General features: G+C 30.9%; 1 protein-coding gene across 2 annotated transcripts; it reads right to left on the bottom strand.

The window, feature by feature from the left end:
• Window positions 1–2,579: 2,579 nt before the first annotated feature.
• Window positions 2,580–11,395, bottom strand: LOC127730169 (uncharacterized). 2 transcript variants are annotated; one of them, XM_052238429.1, is made up of 3 exons: window positions 11,356–11,395; window positions 9,198–9,458; window positions 2,580–3,665 (listed from the first exon to the last, which is right to left on the bottom strand). In XM_052238429.1, the coding sequence occupies exons 2-3, from the start codon at window positions 9,453–9,455 to the stop codon at window positions 3,381–3,383; spliced, it is 543 nt and encodes a 180-aa protein (XP_052094389.1). In that variant the 5' UTR covers window positions 9,456–9,458; window positions 11,356–11,395; the 3' UTR covers window positions 2,580–3,380. The 2 variants fall into 2 exon arrangements, with proteins under 2 accessions (XP_052094389.1, XP_052094388.1); XM_052238428.1 differs by lacking the exon at window positions 11,356–11,395 and adding an exon at window positions 10,285–10,417.
• Between the last annotated feature and the right edge of the window lie 13,719 nt (window positions 11,396–25,114).

Genomic DNA, 25,114 nt, shown 5'->3' with positions numbered 1-25,114 from the left:
CTGAGATCCCTGGCTCACTGGTCTACAGTGATCCGTAGTAAATTGGACCAGGATCATATGCTACGCTTCAATGACATTCTCCGTAACTATGCTAATGAAACTGCCTCTAGTCACCAGAAAATGAGGTATAATGTATGTGTTTTTATAACGATAGTTAATATCCAAGTATAATTACATCTGTTTCCATTGTATCAGGAGTTCAATTATATCACGACATCGTAAATTCATCTACCAGTTTAATTTTTTTGTTACATATAACCCATGCACTTACGGTGGAGCGTTTTAAGAAGACTGCTCGAATTTTTTCTTAAACTGTTGTAGAATTATATTGTGTGATGTGCATTTGATACTAATATTGCTGTCGAGCATAAGAACCAAAAGAACTTAAACAGAACAGCCAAACACCATAGCAAACTTGAAACCATGGATACCACAGAGACGAGAACTATACCTCTACCTTATTGCATTTCATCCTGGTTGACAACAAAACTAAGATCTATGACAAAATGATTGTCACTTTCCCATTATGAATAGTTATAATAGACTATCTAGACCAACATATGGCTTTTAAATATCTCATTGTATACGATATACCAGAGCAAGTTATCATTATGGCTATTCCCCAACACATGTATACTGAAATCTGCCCCAGAGATATTATGTAGAAAAAAGACTGAACCAATTCCGAACAAAAGAGAGGCGGAAGATACCAAAGGGATACATACATGTAGTCACTCGAAAACGAACTGACAATGCCATGTCAAAAAAACAAAAAGAATACAAACAACAGTCTACAAAACACGACATAGGACCCGCCATGTTACTCCTATAAAAACGTTAAGTGACCTAATTAATTGCTTAGACAGCACGCAATAGCGGATTGGTAATTACTCTTATCTAACCCAAAGACTTAAACCATCGGTCTTGTAAATTTTCTAACCCTAAAACTTCACCGAATGTGACATTTTGAAATTGAAATATGTTTTCTGACAAAGCATAAACAAGACTGTTATCGGTATGAACAATACAGACATTGAAAAATTAAAAAGCACAAAAAACAACACTTAAAACTATCAGTTTCTTAGTTTTTAAACTCACTAGAGACGTGTTAAATGTATATGAGATCTCACTTGTCCGCCATTAAAATACAATATGTCCGTATAACAACCGATGTTTGTGAAAACTTATAAATGATAGATGTGGAGTGTACGTTACTGAGATAGAAACCCAACGGTACAAAACAAAACGATTTCTAGTGGTCAACATAGTTTTTTTTAGGGTATTTGACAATAGAAAGGTGTGTGTAAAATGTGTCAAGTTCTAATTAGCTCCGAGTCTATAAAAGTGAACACAAAATGAAGACTATCAAAGATGTGTCATCTACAACAATTAACCAAATGACAAAAACAACTACTGAGAAGGTTCCTGACCTGGGGCAGGCACATGGATATGTTACGGGGTTAAACTTAAGTTTAAAACCTTCCCTACTCCGTAAGAGTGCAGGACATTGATGGACTCTCATTTGAAGTGTATAATGTCGTAAAACACATGGTATACAATTAATTATACTGGAACATATGGTACGACAAAAACCTGCCTTAGAACCATCGATTTATTTTTGTTAAAGAAGTCCGAAATGTTCACGGTTTTCTAAATGTGCGTTCGAACACCGCATACACTAACAATAACCACCAACAGCTGTACAATCGTTATATATATATATATGTGTGTGTGTACATGACTATAATCATTATTAATCAATATTTTTTTTTCTTTTTTCCTCTTTTTCATTTCAGAGCTTACTTTGGTTAGAACTATAGTTAAGTCGGTGCTATATAAACGTTGCTGTAAAAGTGTGATGTAATAAGCTTACTGTTGAAGACCTTCAAGTAATTATATTTTACAATGAATATGTGATGATCTTTGTCTCATGTACAGTATCATATTCCCCTCAATTCCTTTATTTTCAATACTTAATCAATGATGTCTTGCATGTAGGATTGTTTTCAAATGGTTATACAATATTTGATAACGAAATTGACGCTAATTTTAATAATATGGTTTTCTTGATTATTGTTTGCTAAACGTCCAGTGGTAAATATTTCATGCACATTCAGGACGATTTAAAATATGCAAAAATAGCTATAATCGTCGAAAACACAACATCTTAAATACGATTTTTGATAAAGCGGCTTTTTGAAAATATACACGCAAGAAACAACTATTCAGAGCTCGAGATGTTCATCCTGTCGTTATTGCTCAGAATTGGATATAATATTTTGAACTGTCAAAAATGTCCTTACTATACGGTATGGGTTTTGCCTATTGTTGAAGGACATTAGTGACCTATACTTATTTAAATCCACGTCATTTGGACTCTGTTGGTTAGTTTTATCATTGTCAGTTATACCACACCTCCTTATTTCATATAATATGATAGTTTTAAGTGATAGTTCGGTTTTGTCATCTAAACATTATATTGCAAACTCTAAAAGTTATAAAATGCACTATATATAACGATTACTATAGTCACGAACAATAAATGTAACTCATTTTTGTAAACGAGATAAAAAAAAATGAAACGTATGAATATCTATTGATATAACATAATTATGAACATACAGATACAATGTATTAATTGAAAGAATTCTTATAATACAGATATAAAGTGAAAATAAAAATCAGCACTTTCATGAAAAAATATGTTACAATGCGAAAAAAGTGTTTCAAGACTACTATATGTGGTAATCACTGCTAGTTTGTATAATTGTTAGAAGGATGATAAAATGTTAAGGAACTATATATTGGAATATGACTGCCCTACTTCTGCCATATTTACTTTGGATTTAATATCATTATACACTTTTGATTAGCCACGAAAACTAAATAATTTCAACTTTCATATGATCAAACTTTATATGATTGTTAATTCCAAAAACAGACAACGCGGAATTCTGCGGAACAATTTTTAGAATTTTAGTGGTTTCTACAGTTGTACAAACTTCTGCGACATGAAGATTACTATCCTTATTTCTAATATCTGAATAAACATGTCTATTGTGTATATGAATCTGTTAAAAACTACAAGACACTAATGCATTAACTTGGTTTACGAAAGAAACAAAGTATACTGATGTCTATTTCTAACAAATGCAAGAGAGATAACTCTTTTTTTTATTCACATAAAACGAAACGTTTCGAAAGTAAGAAATAGACACCCATGTAAAGCAGGGTTTTCTAATAATTTGACAATTCTTCCATATCTAAATATACCGGTTCTAAATATCCCAATACTGAAATATTTAGACTTTGTGACAGTTATTCTTCATAGCTTTATATGGATATGTACTAATTGACTAGTTACACGTATTCAATATATTCTATATTCTGTATAAAGGTTTTCTAGGTGAACATGTTTTAGTTACAAGACGTTTTACATCAGGTCGATTAAAATATGCTTTACAATGATCGTCATTAGAGGCGTCGTATACAGGTATAATGTCTTTATATTTTGTACGTTTCTTTTCTGTAATTATGGCGTCATTGACGTATTTTTTCTCGCGCTGTCGTATTTCCTCCACTGTTGGTGTTGCTTTGCATCGTTGCCGGAAACTCAGCTTGTTAATATTTTTCCTGATATCTATGTCATTCTTGTTTTTGATTTCCTGAAAAACAAAATACAAGTATAGAAATAAAGAACGTGTACTTGTTTGAACGGTTGCTTCCGTGAATTGTATATGACTGATGTCTGCTGTTAATTACAGTCACCGTATGTTCCTTTTTTTTTCTATCTAAGGCTTAAATAAACATATACAGTTTGACTAAAAATTATACGGCTGTGCGTTAAGTTTTCAATTGGTATCCTTTCTCTTCTATATCTAACTTACAAATGTCCACACTTTATTATTTTACTTCAGTCTCACCTCAACTTAAAAGAAATTTTACCTCAAGTTTTCATTAAATGAAAAAATTATGTCCAGCGATGTTGCCGAAAACGCATATTTTGTAAATAATTTTAGTTAAAATGTCTTTTAATTAAAACACTGAAGTAAATAAACTTAAACCTATGTAAACATTTTTTTTACATCTTTCGACGTCCATGAGCCTAGCATGTAAAGTCGAAAGTGCTACCCCCTACACCAAATTTGATCCTCAATATATATATATATATATATATATATACAGCACAAACAACATTTTCCAAAAGACCAAAAAAGCCAAAAAGTATATTTTAACAAAACGCATTTGACTTGCAGGTCGAACAACGGATGTTCTTAAACAACATCCGTTGTTCGACCTGCAAGTCAAATGCGTTTTGTTAAAATATACTTTTTCACTTTTTGGTCTTTTGGAAAATGTTGTTTGTGCTGTATTTAGACCCCTCTACCAAGAAATTTGTTTTGCATGCACACGTATAAAAATTGCGGTTTTTATCCAACGCAATCATAGGTTTGAACGTTGTTTTCAATTTAGACTTGTTTATATATATATATATATATATATATATATATATATATATATATATTAAACCATTCAAGAACGATAGTTAAAAAAAAGTGAAATAGAAAAGTACCAATAATAACTTAATTCATCCAGACATTGATGAGAAAACCGCTAATCTAATCGCTAGAACTTGAAACGGAGTATATGGCTAGGTGCGTCGTAAAGGTCTCCTGTTATATGTATACATGCATCCCGTTATAAAAGTTTCCAGTAATATCCAATATAGTCAGAGATAAAGGCAGCATAATAAAAACATCATTTAGTAATTAATTTTCAGAGTAACCATAATGAACATTTTTGAAAAATAAAAACGAAAAAAATCAAACGTCAATTAAAATCAGTTCACACTTACCTGATACAAACTTAATGATAGCCTCCTGGACGTGTCCCGTTAGAGATAGTCCATATATTTCAGTTATTTGTTCAATATAGTATTCCTGCGTGCAAGGTTTATTATGATGAAACGTTTTCCAAACATTCAAAGTCATAGTGATTGTATAAATGAACCTTTTTAATTCAACTAATTACTATAAAGGCAAAAGTCTTTAAAAAATTATAATGTCAACATTTGCATTGACACCAGCGATGATAAAGAGGACATAGCAAAATGTCAGTCCTATTTGTTCAATTTTACTACGCTTTTATGAGGCTGCCACTTTTGTTTATTAAGATCATAATTAAATCAGGGATTTAGTCATATTTTCAAGTCATCGTTAAATTACAATACGGCTACCTAGCAATAGAATTTTGACACAGAAATGTACCGTTCTGTTTTATTGAGGTACACCCATATCTCCTTCTATTCATACCAATAGTCTGCGTCAAAATAACCGTCTTCTCTGAGTACTTAATCAAATACTCTATCAAATATGATCAAATAAAATTAATAAATTGCTTTGAATTTTCCCTCTTAACACTAGAGTGGCACGCCTCTTTTGTTTTACATAAATTTCCTATTTATTTACAGTTGCTAGTACTTTAAAACATACACGACCTTAGTATTCAAAGTTCTTGACATTTGTATGAAATAAGTTATATGATTTTAATGCAGATTAACTTTTTGTACATTATCAACATGTAACTGTCACAAAGAACAATTTACTTCAGTGTATGCAATTGATAAAATATCATATCTATAAGATCTCTGCAGAGTTAAAGTACATGTACGTTGTCGGGTAAAAGTAAAACGTACCATTACTTTTGGTTCTTCTTTCGTAAGTTTAACCATCAAGAGGAACGCTCCAAATTAAAAAGTTTGGGATGCCAAAGATAAAAATCCTTGGGGACATTTACAGTCAAAGGGGACAATAACCGATTAAAACCGACTAAGGAGAACTCTGACTAAAGGAGCAGCAGCTTTAGTTTTGTACAAATTACAAATGTTACCATCAAAGAATCCTAGCAATATAATCAATGCAGAAACATTGTCTACATTGTCTACAGAGAATAATAAACGCGACGAATAACAGTCCACCAACAAAAATACTGACCCGGCAAGTTGTAGTACAAACTTGCAGTGTTTGTAAATCCATATACATTAATGGCAGTGCTTTTTCAGTCGTTTATTCTGTTAATTTTAAAACAAGCAAAACTTGTTTGTGAAAACTTAACTTAATAATGTCTTGTAATAGAAATCGATGATTGCGTTTTGCATATTTGCCTTACATTTTGCATTTAATAGGACATTAAAAATATATTATTAATTAATAAACCACAAACATAGGACATTCTTGTTCTCCATTATTTTGCTTTGAATAGTTAAAATGTAACAAGATTTAAATCGGACTGGCACTATTGTTAAAGATCGTAATCAAAGTATATATCGTTATCTATCAGAAGTATAGGTTACTCTTAAGTCTTTTAAATATATTATATTAAAGTCCATCGTAACACTGTTATAACTGAAGTTTTGACTGGATTCATATCTCAAATATTTATTTGACTTTTTAGCGGATGTTTCTTGCTGTATTTCGTCTGATTTGGTTTTGACACACTCAAACGTTTGTGAAATTTTGCTTCCCAACTTTTGGTTTATCTGATCAAAGTCATTCCAGAAACACGAGTTACGCCTACTAAAATAACATACTGTACGTTTTTATGGCAGAGTAGAAAGTCTTTTATGATAACATTGTTTTCTATTGGTTTTCTATTGGGTCTTTAAAAAAATTCATTGTAGATTTGTCCACACCTTCTCAGTCTGGAATTGGCATTTATATCATTTAGCCAGCGAAAACATCCACACCAAAGTTTAAAAACCACTATTGTTCGAGAATTAGGTTTAAAGAATTTACATATACCGATTGTTTATGTGCCTGGTACTGAGTTAGACAAGGGAAAAGGCAACTTTTTATCATGATAGGAAAAGTTATCCTTGAAATTTCATATCAATTGTGAGAAATATACTCCATATGCAGGTGCTGTCGATTAAAAATGAATCATCGCATATGGGAAAATTGAAATCATCTCTGTTGTCTCAATCGACCCTCACTGTCAATTTCTGAATGTAAGTCATGATATTCTGCATACATTCTATGATGAAAATGTTCATAACTAAAACTGAATGACTGCGCAAAAAAAATATAAAAACCCTTTACTTCATATCGATAATTGAATGTCACACGAACCGTCAAAATTGAATGGCTAGTTTGTGTCTCATATAAGTTCGAAACACTTTAAATGTAAACATTCTGTATTTTACACTGCAAATTGGTGAATTAAACTTAAGAGTGAAAGTTTGAAACCTTTTACGTGTAACTCTAAGCGAGTTGACATTGAAAAATCTGTAAATGTTTTTGATTTCATATTAAAACTATAAATATCTTGCCAATGATGTATATGTAAACACTAGTACCTCCAACATCTCTTAAATAAAAGTAATATTTCTTATTGCAAATCTCCTTGAAAATCAAATGGTTTGAATTAAAGCTTCTGTGTTTCTTTTTATTAACATTTATTTACCGGGTATTATTATCTATTAACTTATTTTATTTATTTATTCAGTTATAACGTAAAAGTACGACTGTTTATATTGCTATACATGTTGATTTTCATTCCTTCGCGTAATTAAGTTCAATGTTGGTGTTTCCTTTTCTTGGTATACAGTAGTATAAGTAGATATGCTGATGTTCTCGCATGTCTCGTGAATAATAGTATGTCGAAATGTCTGCTACACATATACTTAGCGCATTCCGTCATCATTGACAAGACAAAATAAAAAGAGATATGAGATACGATGGGGACGAACGTGTTCAATACATTATGTTTATATATTAATGCATACCCAGACTACCCTGTCTACATGCCTACACATAATTTACGACCTTATGCGCATGGCAGATTTTTTCGGAAACAAACTTCATCGGGTACGCTCGAGACCTAACATTTGAGAAAAAAACAAAGCAAAATGTAAGAACGCATGAAAATTGGAAGGGGTAAATGAACAACAAAATCAAACAGCAAAAGTAATCGTTGAAAGATATCAAGAGACTTCCATTAAAAGACTAATAGGAAATAACAGTGTTTTACTTAGTTTTCTGTTTAGGTATTATCAATTTTCATTATTTCACATAACAATTCAACCAATCTTTGTTTATACATCGTATGATCTAGGAAACTATGCATGTTATAACTGAAGTATTCAGATAGTTAGTTAGTTATCAAGTTTGGCTTTGATTTTATATCATGATCCCTCTCTCTTACACATGTGCTATTAAAAGGAAAGATATTTTTAACCAGAAAAATACACCCAATAAATGTATGTTTCAACAATTGTGTACTTCCTTGATAAACCATTATCAAATTAAAGATACCATTCTCACCAGAAGGACAATCTAATAATCGGTATATGTATCATCGCGTATTTGTGCACGATCCCTTATCCTTTTTCTGATTTTGGCAAGTTTGCAAATCCCAATTTTAAAAGCGTTCGTCAGATTGTAGATTGGTTACTTCGACAAACGAAAACATTACACATATCATCTTGAATACAAAAAAAATCGTAGAGTCAGATATCGTGTTTACCTACAAGTTATTTAAAATATATCGCATTTGATTCCATGTTTACATGTTTATATTCTTATATAAACACCAGCTGACTTTTCAATTGATTTATTTACACCTCTAACACTTTCAAGCTTCTACCAAAATCCACTTGTTTATTTTGAATTGATAAAGGATATATTTTATAAATACCTGAAGATCAATTTCAGATCAAACTCGTTCTAACCCCTGTTGATAATCCTCGATTATCCTAAAAGATTATCACCAGGAGTTCTTCTTTTAACCTTAAATTTCGAAAATCTTGACTTCTCACTTATCATGAAAATATTCTAGATTACTTATGACGGACATGTATTTTAGATTACTTTAGACGGAAATGTATTTCAACATAAATATTGGACTGCATTCCATTTGACCCTTAAATATCTGTTTAACAGCATGAACACAATTTCTCTTATTAAATGTGTAAGAATGTAATAAACATCTATATTTTTGAGAAAAAAATCCAGTTCAATTTGTTTTAAAATGTGATGGAAACAACAATATAAATGGTATCGTAGGGTATATATAGGGTTGTGTGAATAGAATCGTAGAGTGTGTGCGTAGCATCATGTAGTGTGTAAAGGGTTTTATGAATAGCATCGTGTACAGTGTATAGGGGCTTTTGTAGAAAGTTTCACGTTCCTTTCGTTTACCTTAATAGCTAATGTTCTGTCGATGATGGCTTGCGTTAATGGTGACTTGAAGTATGACATGGCGAATCTATCTTCCATTGCGTCATAATGTGGAATAATATTTGTCCGTCTTGAACTGTGGTGTATCTGTGTTTTTACTGCATCATTGACAAAGCTTTTTTCCATTCGCCGCATTTCATCGATTGATGGAAGTGATTTGATGGTTGTTGGTACTGTGTCCTTTCTCCAAAGAGGACTTCCAAATGTTACCCAAGACATTCCCTAAAACAAAATAAAGGTTTATGACATTTTCAATGTTTATTACAAAGGATCATTACTTTGCATGTGTTATGTTAGGGTATTAATGCCATCCTGTTAATCTAATTATTCAATCATGCTCACCTCGAAAAACAATAAAAAGTTAAACAAAAATATTTTGACACTGGATTTTTTGCGTTCAGTGGAAGTTTGTTCCCAAGCATGACTAACAGTTTGTTTATACTGCATTCTGCATCAAGAATGTGAAAAATTAGCACGTACTAACATAATTCTATTTAGTTCTATCAATGAGGGATCAGGAGTAGTCAAAAAGGTGGCTGAAAAGTCCACTGGAAAAAGGTTTAAAAAGGGACGGCAGTCAAAACTCAGAAAAATATACTACAAAAATAAACCACTGACAGATAATCGACAAAAAGGGGGTCTTAGCCTATTCGCCCCTCTCCCCCAGTATATGCTATTGAATAAGTGGAATGTATCTGTATATTTTGCATTTAAATTAGCAACATTTTTAGAATTATTTTTAATTTCGGTAACATTATGCGCATGATAAAAATATATAAACCATCGGCACTAGTTTTTTTTCTAACATTATAGAATGCAAATGCATTCCCATAGGTTATCTAATACACAAAAAAAAGTAAATCTCGCTGAGCTTAAAGTTATAATATTGGATCAGCATTGCTTGGATTTTTATGTATGAACACTATATAAAAACGTTTCTAGAAAATAAACATGTGTTTGAAAAAGATGGGTAGTGTATATTTGATTTTTTTAAATTCTATACTATAGAGTTAAATTATTTCTTCAGATTTAAAATGGAGAATCTTACCGGTTCATATTTTTGATATTTCCTGTGTCGATACATTGATGCACCATAACGTTTCAACTGTACTGACCATCAAATTTGAACAGTAGATGATCAAGGTCTGGATTAAATGGTATTACAGTTATCTTAATCTAGTCTTTTACCGTTATGTTATTTAAATATATATAAATACAAAGGTGATGTATTCTTTAATATCAAATTGAAAAAAGTCATTTGGATTTAGGAACAAGTTAGCATAGATTTTTAAAAATATTACTTTTAAGCTTAGTGATTTTAAAATAACATCTAATTCGCACAGGAATAGGCTTATAGAACAGCTTTATATATTATGATAAAAGATAATAAACGAAATACAAAAATAATAACTGTAGTATTGAAACAAGAAAATACCTGAATAGATTTGAAACTGAAATAATTAAAATTAATGTTAGTTTCTCGATTGCACTAAAAAAAACAATAAAATAGAAACATGAAACCTTGCATACGTCTCAGTTTTTCGGGTGTTTTTTTGTTCGATTTTGGTTTATTACAACTTTTACAGATAATTGCTAATATAAATGATTTTTTTCTTTATTAATAAAGTATCAGAGATACAATAAGTCTTAAGCAGCTGTCTTGACGAAATTGGAAATACTTTTCAATTTAACCAAGTCCTGATATTAACAATTTCGGTTGTATATTTACCACGTACTGTATTTCACATTCTATTTAAACATATACATTGCAACGGATTAATGTTAAAATGTATATAATTTCAGAATATCTAATACATCGTCTTGATCAGATTAAATGTGTCAAATCTATACTGATAAGATTAAAGTTTTGATAATGGGTATTGTCAATTAGAGAAATACTAATTAGTTTTGCAATTAAAATTGTCCCCAAATGTGAACATTTGTTTCATATAAAAATGACATACTTCTAAAGTATTAATGGATAACTTATGCAATGAATATTATCCCAATATTTCAAAAATAATGTGATGAGCCATTTAAACTATTAAATAATGAATAAATTATTATATTAGTATTAACTATCTAAGAATTCAGCATAGTTAAAAAAAAATCCATTTACCTTTATCTCTATGATTTTCTACTTATACATTGAATGTCTCTTGATAAATATTATATTAGTATATAAATGTAAACGAAATGTTATCCTGGTTTTGTGTACGTGTATCCATTAATTTAATTGGATAGTATTTTTCATACAAATTTTGAACTGTCATACACATTTGCAGAGTGTAAATATTTTGCCGGTAGTTGTTTTGTTGACAAGAGAGACTAACGTTTGAAGTCATGTCGATTTGTGACAAACATTAGATTTCAGTTCAATGTTATGCAACTAAAAATACCAACTGTCTAAAACAATGAAAAGGTGCAATTCATTAAAAAAAAAATCAAAACCCACTCACTGTTAAAATATAAACTAAATACTAAATCATACTGAAATAAATATTGAAGAACAATTCTGAAACAGCATCAGTTCAAAGCAGACGAAGAACAGCAATAAAAGCGCTGTTCCTTTGCTTTTTGTGATTTTTGATGAGCATGTAATGATTTTTTTGTCATGGATGGATATTCCATATCCTTTCTTTTTTTTTATTATAAATCTATCCACGACATATATAGCAATTACCGGGTTAGGGCAACTTTACCCGAGGCAGAGTCGAAATCTCAGGGAAAGTTAGCCTTACATGAATTTGGCTATTCTGTAATGTTGGTCATATAGCTCCTAACGCTTCTATGTATATATATATATAAACCCATGGCTTTTAAATGTTCTAGGGATTAAGCGTTCCTGATAATGGTAAATCCAGAAAAGCGCTTCAGGCGCACAAAACCTATAAAGTGTAATGTTTAATTCAAAATGGGAAAAATTAAAAAAATTTGGTTTAATATATACGAGTGTACATAAATTTGTTGAATAAGATATACCCAAATGATAATATACAAGACTGCATACTTCTTTTAACGGATTTGAATACCCTACTGTTATGTCTAGTTTTGAAAGTTTCATAGTTATCCCTTTCTCGGTCCTTAATTCCTGCAAGTTTTTATAGTATTTATAATAACAAGTCCGATACACTTTCGTAATTCTCTCTTTATGCACCTGTAAAGGATGAGCTATCTGCATGATGCAATTCATTAAAGAGGTTTTTCAAATTTTCCTTGTACATGTATATGCTTCACTCAAAGGGTAAACATCGGCAATTTATTGAAAACTACTGATATTGAATATGAAAGAGGCGAAATAATGTACTTTAAAGTTTTTTTCAATAGTTTTTCATATATCTCTTATACCCAAATTGTATTAACCAGTACACATTACTTAAAGACAATTTATGCAATTTTATTAGAAAATCTAATGAAGAAATATATTTGTATCTGAAAGACAATGAATATAGAGTAATATAAAGTTTGGTTTTGATTTTATAGAATGTTCTTCTTATTCATTTTTGGATTGATATTAAAGATTTTCAGAAATCTATCAAAATTACAGTGTCGGGCCACCTATACATTTAGATCACATGTTAAAAGACATACATGTACACGTGGTAGAACCTCAACATACACATATGAAGCAATATTTCGGTAAATTTTAATAAAGATTTAAATACTTCTTTTTAGATGTATTCAGAGGAATTTATCACGTGGAAATAAGCCCTACACATCTTTCTATATAGTAACGGGTCCGGTGTATATTTCTACAATGTCCAGATTTTGTTTTCTCTGATGCACAGTACGTTGTTTTCTATTTGCCACTGCGAATTAGACAATTATTGTTCTTTGTAAGAAGTTAACTTTAAGATTTGTCAAATCATATCCCATATTTTTTAATACACATTTGAAACAGTATTATGACGAATTTTCAATTTCAAAACGAAGAGAAACAGCAATCAGACAATCGGTGGATGTTTTATGTGCATCGTATTGTAAGTTTCAAAAGGCAAGCTCGGGGTACTAAATATGTCTAGATTAAAAACTAAGTATTTTAAAATGATATCTTAATTCTTTAACTTTGATGTATTTTTTTTAATATGAATAAAATGAGATGCGAGTATACGTCAATGTTGAAGCAATTAAAAAACAAAATAAAATCAGAAAGACATATAGGACTTTTCCTGAACCGATTTTAAGTGCGTTCTCTGTATATTTTGTTTTTCCAGTATAGGCGAAAACGGCTTACACAAAAACAAAATGTCTTTCCGGTGTTTTTGTCTCGTTGAGTTTCAATGTAATTTCTTTATTAATTTTTTTTCTCATATGTTGAAGGTACCAAAAACTTACCGCATAAGACATCTTTGTCCTTTGGGTTTGATATTTAGTTTAGTTAAAGATATACGTTGGTAGGATCGTTTTTCCATAAGGTTAATATCTTCGTTTGAGTTCTGCAGAAATAAAATAAAAATATTGTTAAAGGAATTAAAACGGCATTATATTAACCAGAAGTAAAATATTTAACATTACATAGAAATCACTCGTTACGGGATTAAAATGAGAATTAAATATGATTTTAGTTATCATTTCACCAAAAGTTCGAATAATTACCGTATTAAAAGTTAATATCGTGTGCTAACGGTTATTAAATATTTGTGCAAGATATTTAAGTTTCTGATTTAATTAAAAGTGAAAACTTTTTGTACTCTGTATAGAATAAGAATACACTAATAATTAGAATTTTTTTCTCCAAAAAGTTCATTTATATTTTTGTTTTTGCTTTTGCGTTTGGTTGGTTGACTTTTTGCTTATCTTGATTTTTTTCTTTATTTTTTAACTATTACTTCCATATGTCATAAAATAAATATATCTCAAGGGTTATCTGGCTATGGTAATATGGTCAACTGGACTTCTTCCATCCGCCAGTCCGGTGGCGTCCATTTAGCTGTGCTGGATGTATACATACGTAGTCACGTCACGGGCGGTCAGAATGAGGACATTAAACCCGATGTATCATGTGAGGAGAAAGTCACGCCCTCTTGACGTCAACAATCCATTGCAACAACTCTTTAAGGGGTCTGTAGGTGTCCTGTTGCACGACAAATTTCTGTTCCTTTCTATCTTACCCTTTTTTCAGTAGCAGTTGTTATTGTATACCTTTCATCTCTGTTGACCTACCCTGTAGAACCTACCTATTGTATTAATTGTAAATTTGTTCTCGTACTTAATATGCATGGAATATTTGTCACTGGACGTTAAGCGAACAACAATCAATCACACAAGATAGAGGGTTTCTATATGTTGCGGTGAGATCTGTATTGTATAAAGCATGTTCTGTATATCTATATTATTAAAACAAAAAGTAACGATGAACAATATACGGTAATGTAACATATTGAAATTGATGAGATTTTTCAAAGACTATGAACTAAATTGACATTTTCCTTCTCATATAAGAAAAGTCACTGTAGAGGTATTACATCATATTCCATGTAAATGAAACAGAAATCAGAGTTTCAAAATTATAAGAGATGGTTCTATATCAAAAGCACCTATGACAAAACTACATGTACGGTTTTAAAAGATACTGTAGGAATATTTCATTTATTGACCAGATGGTTGGTTTGTAGTTATATATTTATCATATTTCTTACATAGTTGCATTCAATATTGTTTAATGGTTTAATATGTGGCCATCCTTAGTGTACATTTAGTAGCCAAATATTTAACATAAATTATTCTTTTTAACAATGTTCTAGAATATGCATTGATATTACATGTAATTAGTATTACTAAGAGTAAGGGAAAGTCCCCGATGCTGTGAATTACTCTGAACAGATACAATTTATATCCCCAACCCCTTCTGGTTCAATGCAGTCTCTACAGAATTCCAGAGTACCGCTCTTTGTCACAAGGGGGACTCCCGCGGATTCCCGACCCTGTGGCCTTCTCTCGGTATTGAGATACTTAAAGTCAAGCAATTAAAAATTAATTTGGTTTCCAGCATTTTTGTTTTAGAAATTAATCAAAAATATTTTTTTCATTATTTGCTTGTTCTTTTTTTTTCTTTATCTTTTTTTATATTTATATTCAGAAGTATTTTTGTTATCTGAACTGTCATCAATGTCTAAAAGATTTTAAAACGGGCTTAAACATTACTAGATTTTGTGGAATAGCAGAGAACAAGTTTTGAGTCATATATAGTGAATCGTGATGTTTTTATTGATATTTCATGTCAAAACAGAAGTGCTGACTACTGGGCTGGTGAACATTCGAGGGCAAAACGTCCACCAACAATGGCATCTTTAAAATTTTTACATTAAGAATTAAAAAAGCAGAATCGAAAATTGTTTGTGCAAATGTATAGCAGCTGTACACAAACAGTTAGTTTTCATCAGCATTATTTGTTCTCTCACAGCATCCGACATTACAGGAAAAGTATTCATCACCTTATTAGTTCAGTTCTACAGAAACAAAACTAATTTGGTAAAATTTCCAGATTGCAATAGAGGACGTTTGAGATTTATGACAGAGTTAAAATGTCATCGAATTGAAATTAACGACCAACAAATGTATGATTGATTGACTGATTGATTGGTTAATTGGTGTTTAACGTCATTTTTAGCACTATTGTGATTTTCCGTTGCGGTCAGTTTTTATTAGTGGAGGAAGTTGGAGTGCCAGGAGAGAACCACCGACCTTCGGTAGAAAACTGACAATCCTATTCAATAAATATTGGAGTCGAGCGCACCTGCCACGTGCGGGAGGCTATTGATACAGCAGTTCGACTACTTAGAACAAACGGCCACCGAGGCCCCACACATGTATGATGAACTTTACAGGCAACTACGTAATGTACATAGGTATTTTACTTACAGAGACAAGTACATGTTGAAAATTTTTAAAACCAATGATAATTAATCTTCCTTGTCACTTTGCTGGAGTAGTTTATAAGTTAACAGTACACCTCTTTTGTTAAATTTTTATAATCCAAAATGAATACAAGCTCTAGCATGTATGAAGTGAGAAACATAAAAATCATAAGCTTGGGTAGATGGTATGTTACTAGTCAATAAGTTGACACCAGGAAAGCTTACAACATTACATTTGTTACAGATCCTAGTTCTTGCTACATGCAAGCGACAAAAGCATGTTGGGAGCTATAAATGGCCCAGAATTCTGACATATTATATTGGAATCCTTTAGCAAAGACGGAATGGAAAAATGCTTTAGTGGTAAGAAAAGAAGTGTATACAGCATGTTAACGGCTCCAATATAAGAGCTCATTTGTAAGTTCCCCGCGTATGGATATTTTACACATGCATACCACCAATCGACAACATTTAGGTTCAGGGAAAATGATGGAATAACATAACCTTCATTATTCTAACATAAAAAAACCTTTCAATTTGTAACTTTTTTCCAAAATCGGTACATAATCTGCATCATTCTAATAAAAAATGTCAGGCAGTTTAACTTCTCTTCTTACCACTAAAAAGTAAAATATTAAAAATACCGAACTCCAAGAAAAATTCAAATCGGAAAGTCCCTTATCAAATGGCAAAATCAAAAGCGCAAACACATCAAACGAATAGAAAAGGTACGTAAAAAACAATTACCAAAAAAAAAAAAAAAAAAAAAAATGGTATGAGATAAAGCTAAAGTAAATAAAATATATGTATGAGATAAAGCTAAAGTAAATAAAATATATGTATGAGATAAAGCAAAACCACTTTCAAGTAAATCATTCGGATGTCCCAAATATATTTCTTTATCCTCCAAACAATTTACAAATTGTTTTAACCTGCTTTTTCTTTCCATAGACAAGTTATCATATCTGCAGGGTGACCTATTTGACTACTTGTGAGATAAGACTGTCGCAATTTACATGTAAGAAACATTAATCTACATCTGGGCATTTCTCTTTAATAATTTAGTAACATGTCAAGATTGGATAATGGTCGGGAAAAAAGCTTCGTATGTATAAAAACAAGAAACAATTAAGCTAAACTTTATGAGTGTGTGTTTGATACAAAAAAATGTTTTCCGCGTTTGTAAGGGTAGGCAGAACGCTTTTTAGGCTATTGTAGATATACATCTGTGGAAACGATCTAGTCTTGAAAACAGGGTTTTTATCAGTCATTCGTTTGTATATGCTCTCGTAACTATTTGCTCACGTAGATAATGAGAACACTTGTCTACGATTTTCATTATCAACTAGACCGACGTTCTCTGTAGCCTATTGAAAAAGTAGATTCGGTAAATGTGTTTAGAAAGCCCGGCATGTAATTAAAGGCCCTACGATGACCTATAATTGTAAACATTTACGCCATTTGGGCTCTGTTGAAGAGTTGTCTCCTCTTTTTTATTTGAAATATTTTTCGGATTTTTTTCTTGATTTTAACATGAAAATTGGGGAGACTTGGTTAATAATAACAGGGAAACAGCTATTAATCAACAGATTAAATAGTGAGCGACTCCAGGTCTACTATCTTCAACAATGAGGAAAGGGTCCTTACCTGCTGTCAGAGTCAGAATGAAAACGCCATGTTTCAGAGTCTGAAATATTTAAAACAGATAATTAAAATCAGATTGAAGTCAAACAGATTAAACGTAAAAAAAAATATAACAGAAAGACAGCAACCACTGAATAGTGAATTTGGTATTACCATAGTTTAGGTATTGTACTTAATTGTGACGCTTGTTTTTATGCTCATAATCCTATACATACATTAAATATTTATACTACACAGCTAGATTTGGGTCAAGTAATGTTGTCTAAGCTTTGCAGTATAACTTACACATACCATGATATCTACTTAAATACAAATATTGAATTTTTTATTTTTAAAAAATGGTACGAACAATACTCTGGTTCTGTCTGATAGTCATAAGCATCAACACATCATACTCACAACAACAAACTTTACAGTGATATGAAAGAACAATAAGCCTTATTGTGTCCGCTGCAATATCATCCTGTAGGAATTCATGTGGTGATTAATACTATTCTTGTAAAATCGGAAGCTGTGAATCAAAAGAGAAAACAACTGATGCTGACGAAGACTAACTTTGCTATAAAACTTGCACAAACAATTTCCGATACTGTTTTGAGACATGTGCAGTAAACCCTGATTTAATGACAACCACACAAAAGCCACCATATCAAGTGAGGAAACATACCATTGACATTAACTCAACATTCACTGGATACTTTGGACAAAGACCTGATGTCAACGCTATATGATTACGTCAAATATTTATATAAAAATTATGTGGTATTGTTTTATTTATGGATTTTTATTTATAAAACGCCACGAACAGTTAAAATGTTGATCTTTACCCACATAACCCTCAATGTAAGAACGAATGGGTATTTTTTTGCAGGAACTCATTTCATCTATTCTTACTTATGTTAAATAATGAAAGTATTTAATTAGATTTTACAATTTCAATTAATGATCGAAGAAAAACATCAAGAATCAGATACTAGATTAAAATATTTCTCTGAAAAGTTTTAGTTTATTATTGTTATCATCTACTTCATATCTTTATATTAATAGATATAGGGCATGTGTCCGTTTGTGTCGTCGTTTTAGTTAGTTATTTCTTAATCATTCCTTCAATGACAGTCTTCCAGGTCGATAAATTTCAACTTTCACTATTGAGCAACGCTTAACAAAAACTGACAGACTTTGTATATAAAGATAAAGAGATGTCGATTATGAAGAGCAAATATTGTGAAGCAGAAAAACTGCTTCTCCTTTTTACATCGGATGACCGTGAGGGCATTCCGGTGTATAGCTGTCGCCTAGATTTCCATTACGGAACTTTCGTGTTGGGATTGTAACCGATCTATAAACATGATAAATACGCATCTTCGCTAGCCAAGGGTTACGATCCACTTCCTTTCTCTCCACCCTTGGCAGATTAAGCCAACATGTGTTGCGCCATCTATCGGTAGATTAAAGTCACGTCTATTCCGAATACATTATTCTTGACCAATGGTAGCACTTGAACTCTTCAATTTGGAGGTAAAAACACGGTAGCGTCTAGATTCTACACACTTGGTAAAGCAGGAAACGAAAACATACGTTGACATTCATGCATTTGTGCATGAAACATACACAGGAACTTCTATTAGTTGATTAAAAACATTCAAATTGTCTCTAAATATAGTCGTATGTTTAGGGATGTAAAGACTTGTTGCACAATAAGCACGTGGCAATTGTTTACATACACTTTCTACATTTACACGTGATCATGTAAATGCGCTTTTTGATTGGATGCTGCGAGTCTTGACTGAAACCAATGAAAATCATTACCTTGTGTCTCCGAAATTCTATCTCAATCTGCAAAGGGTGGAGAGAAGGGAAGTGGATCGTAACCCTTGGCTAGCGAAGATGGATAAATACGCGGACATTATCGAGTGCAAAATAACATTCCTTATCGCTTGTTATAAATTCATTTTTTCAATGGATACTCCTAAAAATATTTTTCTAGAACATAAATTTAATAATATGAAAATGTTTTGTCGTTAGAAATATATATATAAGTAAAAAATTTTTAATAATGTGTGTTAATGCATGCGGAAGAATATCTCAAGAACGTTTGCAATCTCCAAGACAGAGTTATCGGTCCTCACTCTCTCTCAAGGACCGACAACTCTGCATGGGAGATTGAAAGTTTGGCGGGAAAATATGAATGACTACTCAAATCCAATCTATGAGAAAAATCGAATTATTACAGGAGAGTGTCCACCATGCACTTGCACTGCACTATTATTAATATATTAGAATAGAATGAAATACAAATGGATGAAAATTATATATACATGTAACTGTAATATACAAATATTAATATAATATATAACAACAAACCAGAGTATACTGATTTGTATCACTTCAATTTCATATTTATTACGGTGAGGTTGAATTCCCTGTCATTTATTTATCATCCACGCACGAACTTGTTTAAGAAAAAAAAATTATATCTGTACATTAACCTCACTTTCAGGTATAGAGATGTGATTTTTTTTTCTGAGACAAGTGCTTGTGACCATCCACAAGAACTTGTAGTCATCCGATGTTCAGTACTTCAGTACTTTGATTATATTTAAGAACCTTGTATAAGAATTGGACATTCGATTTGCAGATAATGTTTGATGCTTTCAATCCCTAAGACATATTGAAAAATTTAAAAGTAAAAAGGAAGGAAGGACAGCAACACATACACAGAACATAATTTTTAAAAGAGAGAGACTCAGTTACAAAATATAACTGCAGAATTAATTTGCTGTTTTCATAGAATATGGACTAGAAACACTCATGGACTCAGGAACAAGCTGTGCAAGGGAAGAGATTTAAACAAAACAACAGACACATGAATATGTTGTGCAAAACCAGAGATTTTTAAAAAAAACAAGAATAGACTCTCAGACTGGAATATATTGTGCAAAACATTTAGAGACTGAAAAACAAAACCAAAAAATAGACTCAGGAATATGATTTGCACGACAAGAAACTTTTGTTTAACAGCAAAACAATAGAATATAATCAATGATTAAATAAAAACTTTTAAGTATGAACTTTTTTATTTATAAGTTATAAAATTGAGGAGAGAAAGTCAAATATAATTTTCAAAAATGAAATGTGTAAAAGGGATATAGAGAGAGTCAGCTAGATTTTGTGATGATAACATTTGTTCATTTTAAAACAATACTGCTTATCTTCAATGTTTGATCAAAAATGTGTTTTTTTCTTCAAAATTTAGATTTTGAAGGTCATGTTAAAATGTGAGAGGGTAAGAATTTTCATTTGTAAAGATTTATCCTGTTTCAACCATAAAGCTCATAATATTATTACCATTTTTTTTAATGAACAGTTTGACAATTATAAGACTGTCATTGCTATTCTTTTGTTTGTATTTATGATTTAAACAAGATTAATCTAAGAGGAAGGAAAATGCAGCGTATGAAAGAGAGTAAGAGGGACTATGTAAAGGTCTATTCTTTTTCAGCAAAACAGCAGGTTCTTCTTTACAACTTTTTGTTATGAAATAATCAAACACCTGCCAATTTGTTTAAATTGGATAAATCTTGGATGAGTATTGAAAACTTATATTTTAAAAATGCATTTTAGACATACTCAAAATATTGCATATTAAAAATTTAGATAATAAATATTCATTTTATATCTAAATTAATCCTGCTATATATTAAAGGGGCACTAGCAGTCAAATTCATGTTCACCGATTTGACTCAAATTCTCATATTTGATTTATAACCATGCAAAACATTTATCTAAACTATTAAAAGTCTAAAATAAACAATTTACAAGGCATGGGCTCGATAATATGTAGCTTTGTTTCGTGTGTATTTTAGTCTAGACGCCATATAATTAACTATCGAGTGACCTCCGAAGTCCTCCGATGACCATATAAGCGTTGTAAACATAGATATAGATATAAATAGATTAAGCGAACTCGTGCTTTTGGATTTTTCTAGGTCTATTCAATTTCATATTATAGATTAAAAATATATGTTTATCATCGTTTTTACTTGTATAAGAATGATTTTTTGTGGATCGAATCAGTCAATCAAATGATTTACCTTTGTTTCACTTTCAATGTTGACATTCTTTTCCTTTAAATAACTTTACACGCACAATGCATGCGTTATCCATCTCTAGCTAAGGGGTTAAATTGAAGTTCACATGAATACGGATTCAATGAGGTCGAATTATTCACTTGCAAGTGAATAATTCATCATCAATGTTTCTTAGCTTATTTCGACAAAATTGAACCATACTGGCTGCTAAAAGCGAATAATTATTTCACTATTTCATTTTCATTAAATGATTGAACAAAAAAAATCATACTTTAGATTTTTTATATATCTCGTAGCTAGTGCCCCTTTAAGTATAATTGTTTTTATGAATTCAACACGGGAAGTGTAATCCAAGTATAATGAATGAGGAGCTTATAGGTTGAAGTTATGGCACTTAAGGGGAGGGAATACACCTATTTACTTCCTAATACTGGTTGCTTCCTTTGATGAAAGTTAATTTCGTATACTAAGTAATTATGTGCATTTTTAAAGGGTTCATCAGATGTTATCAAAATTTGCCATTTTGTAGAGCTTAGTAAAGAAAAAATGTAAAAAACAAAAACAAAACAAAAAACAAAAAACAAAAAACAAAAAACAAAAAAACAAAACAAAACAAAAGATAAAAGAAACAAAAACTCTTAAAAAAAAAGAAAAAACTGTAAACTTAAGTTCTAGGAAATGGCAGTATGGGTTGTTCTGAAATGTATAAGTTGTATTGGATCCAAAGGTATTCTTACAACTTAAATACATCTGATGTGTGTGTATGCGTAGTAGAGAAAGATATTTTGTGAAGGTTTATTCTCTTTCAGTCAAACAGCAGGTGCTTCTTACAACTTTTAGTAGGCTGGTCTCTAATAAGTTGCCAAAACCTGCCAGTTGGTTTAGATAAGATAAATCTAGAAGTGGAAAATAGTATTTTGAGATGCTACTTTTTCTTTGATTTTTTTTTTTGGGGTTGTATCTATGAACAAAGAATATACACTTGAATATGACATGGATCAAAATTTAATAAATCAGCTCTCATTTTTTAAACATCACAGTCATGTTCTATTCTATGTGTATTATGTCATTTGTTAAACCTTTCAACACAGAAAGCAAAATCCAGGTGTGATGAATGAGGAGCTAATAGGGTGAAGTTTATGGCAAGGGGAGGGAATACACCTATTTACCTCCTTATTCTGGTCGCTTCCTTTTGTGAAAAGTAATTAATTAGACGTTAACAGGAGCACATCAGATGTAATCAAAAGTTGCCATTTTGTAGAGCTTAGTAAAAAAAAAATTAAAAAAAAATTAAAAAAAAAAAATTAAAAAAAATGTAAAAAAAAAAAAAAAAAAAATATGAGAAAACTGTAAACTAGTTATAGGAAATAGCAGTATGGGTTAGTTTGAAATTTTATGATTTTTTTTTGGATATAAAATTATTTTATTGCATTTTAAATTCATCTGATTTGCATATTTGATAGAGAGAGAGAACACGACTTTGTTGAGGTTTAATTATTCTGTTTTAATCTAACAGCAGGTGCTTCTTTCATCTTAATACTGTAGTCATCTCTTATAAGCAATTTTCAATAAAATTACCAAAAACCTGCCAGTAGATTAAGATTGAATAAATCTAGGAAGAGGGTAAAGTATTTTTAATTTAATTGAAAGTATTTAAATAATTATGCACATTGTTTCTTCATTTTCATTATTTGGATTAGATTAGTTTTGTTTTATTATAGGCATTTTTCATAATTAGTTGTTACATGAAGGTGGAGAACGTGATATTTAATTAAAACATTTAAGTGTTTTTTTTAAATTAAAACTTATTTGCTAATAACTTTAAAATATTACAATTTTGACAAATATTTACAGTGGAATGAAAAACAGCTATTATCTCCCTTTATCAAGACCCACTTTTTACAATAAAAGTACACATGTATAAGAAAACAAAAATGTTTTATTAATTTCTGAATTTGAATTAATTGTACTCTTCGCGGTATTTTTTCACACTGTAACTCATGTTCTTTGCTTAATTATTTTTTGTTTACACATGGAAAATATACTGCTTAATTTTTTTTTTTTTTCTGTCTTTGTATGCCAAGATGTGTTTTTAAAAATAATGTACTCTTTTTGTATTACAAAGTTGCAATCAAACCGTTCACTCTGACTACCATTTGTTATATATATATATATTACCAGTAATAATATTTACTTAAAAAATGCAGTCTAGCCTGCTAAATTATGTTGATATGGAATAAATGAAGGCTTTTTGTGTATGGTTATTGAAATAATAATATTCATTAATAAAAATTTATATAAATGAAGGCTTTTTGTGTATGGTTATTGAAATAATAATATTCATTAATAAAAATTTATATTGAAAATTAGCAATGATGGCTTGTTTTCCTATTATATCCCTATTGCATTCACCTTGCCTGTCTCTCTGTCTGCCAGTAAAATTGTCCAACAAATATTTCTGTCACAATTTTATTGAAAATTATTTGGTGTTCAACCACTTATCCTCTTTTCTTTATTCATGGTCCATTGAAACGCATTTTTTCCTAGTTTACTTGTTTCTTGATGGGTAAAATTATCAGGAACAACTCCAACTGAAGATGAGTAACAGTATTATGCTTTAGCATCTACAAGTGATTTCTATGAAGATTAAGCCTGGACTCTCACAGTTATGGTCAATTGACACTAAAATGTAAAGGTTTGATTATGTCAACATAGTTAATGTATGAGGGTCGTAATGGGGTTACCTTCATGATGAATAACGGTAAAAATTCTTGCCAAATGACAACGGTAATTTTTGGTGCATGACGATAAAATGTACACTTTCTTTTAGGCGATAAAAAAAATCAATTGATTTTGACGAATTACGTTAATTTTTTTCCAGTAACGATAATTATTTGAGACCTGTGACGAATCACGGTAAAATTTTAACCAATTTGACGCTAATGGTAGCCGAAAATGACAGTTTGACGCCTGACGGTAAAGGGCATTCCTACCCTCATGTATAAGGATCAGAATCATTATATCGCTCAGTTATAAAGTCAGTTTTATGAATCAAATTCAACTGTTGACCTTGCATTTTAGACAATTTGCTTTGTTCATATACAAGCTATTGATTGATGTTTTGTTCTATCCCAATTAACATCTGATGGAACCAGTCTTGTCACTAACCTTTCAACTTTAATGTGAGACTGAAACCTTGTCACGGCAAGGGTTTGACTCGGGTCTTGATCAACAAGGATTGCCAGAGATCCTGCTAAAGATTGTTGGTTCTCTCCAGGTACTCAGT

This window comes from Mytilus californianus, unplaced genomic scaffold, assembly GCF_021869535.1.
Source record: "Mytilus californianus isolate M0D057914Y unplaced genomic scaffold, xbMytCali1.0.p SCAF_2, whole genome shotgun sequence".
Taxonomy (NCBI): Eukaryota; Metazoa; Mollusca; class Bivalvia; order Mytilida; family Mytilidae; genus Mytilus; species Mytilus californianus.
Note: the sequence above shows the minus strand (reverse complement) of the source record. Positions and strands in the feature narration are given on the sequence as shown.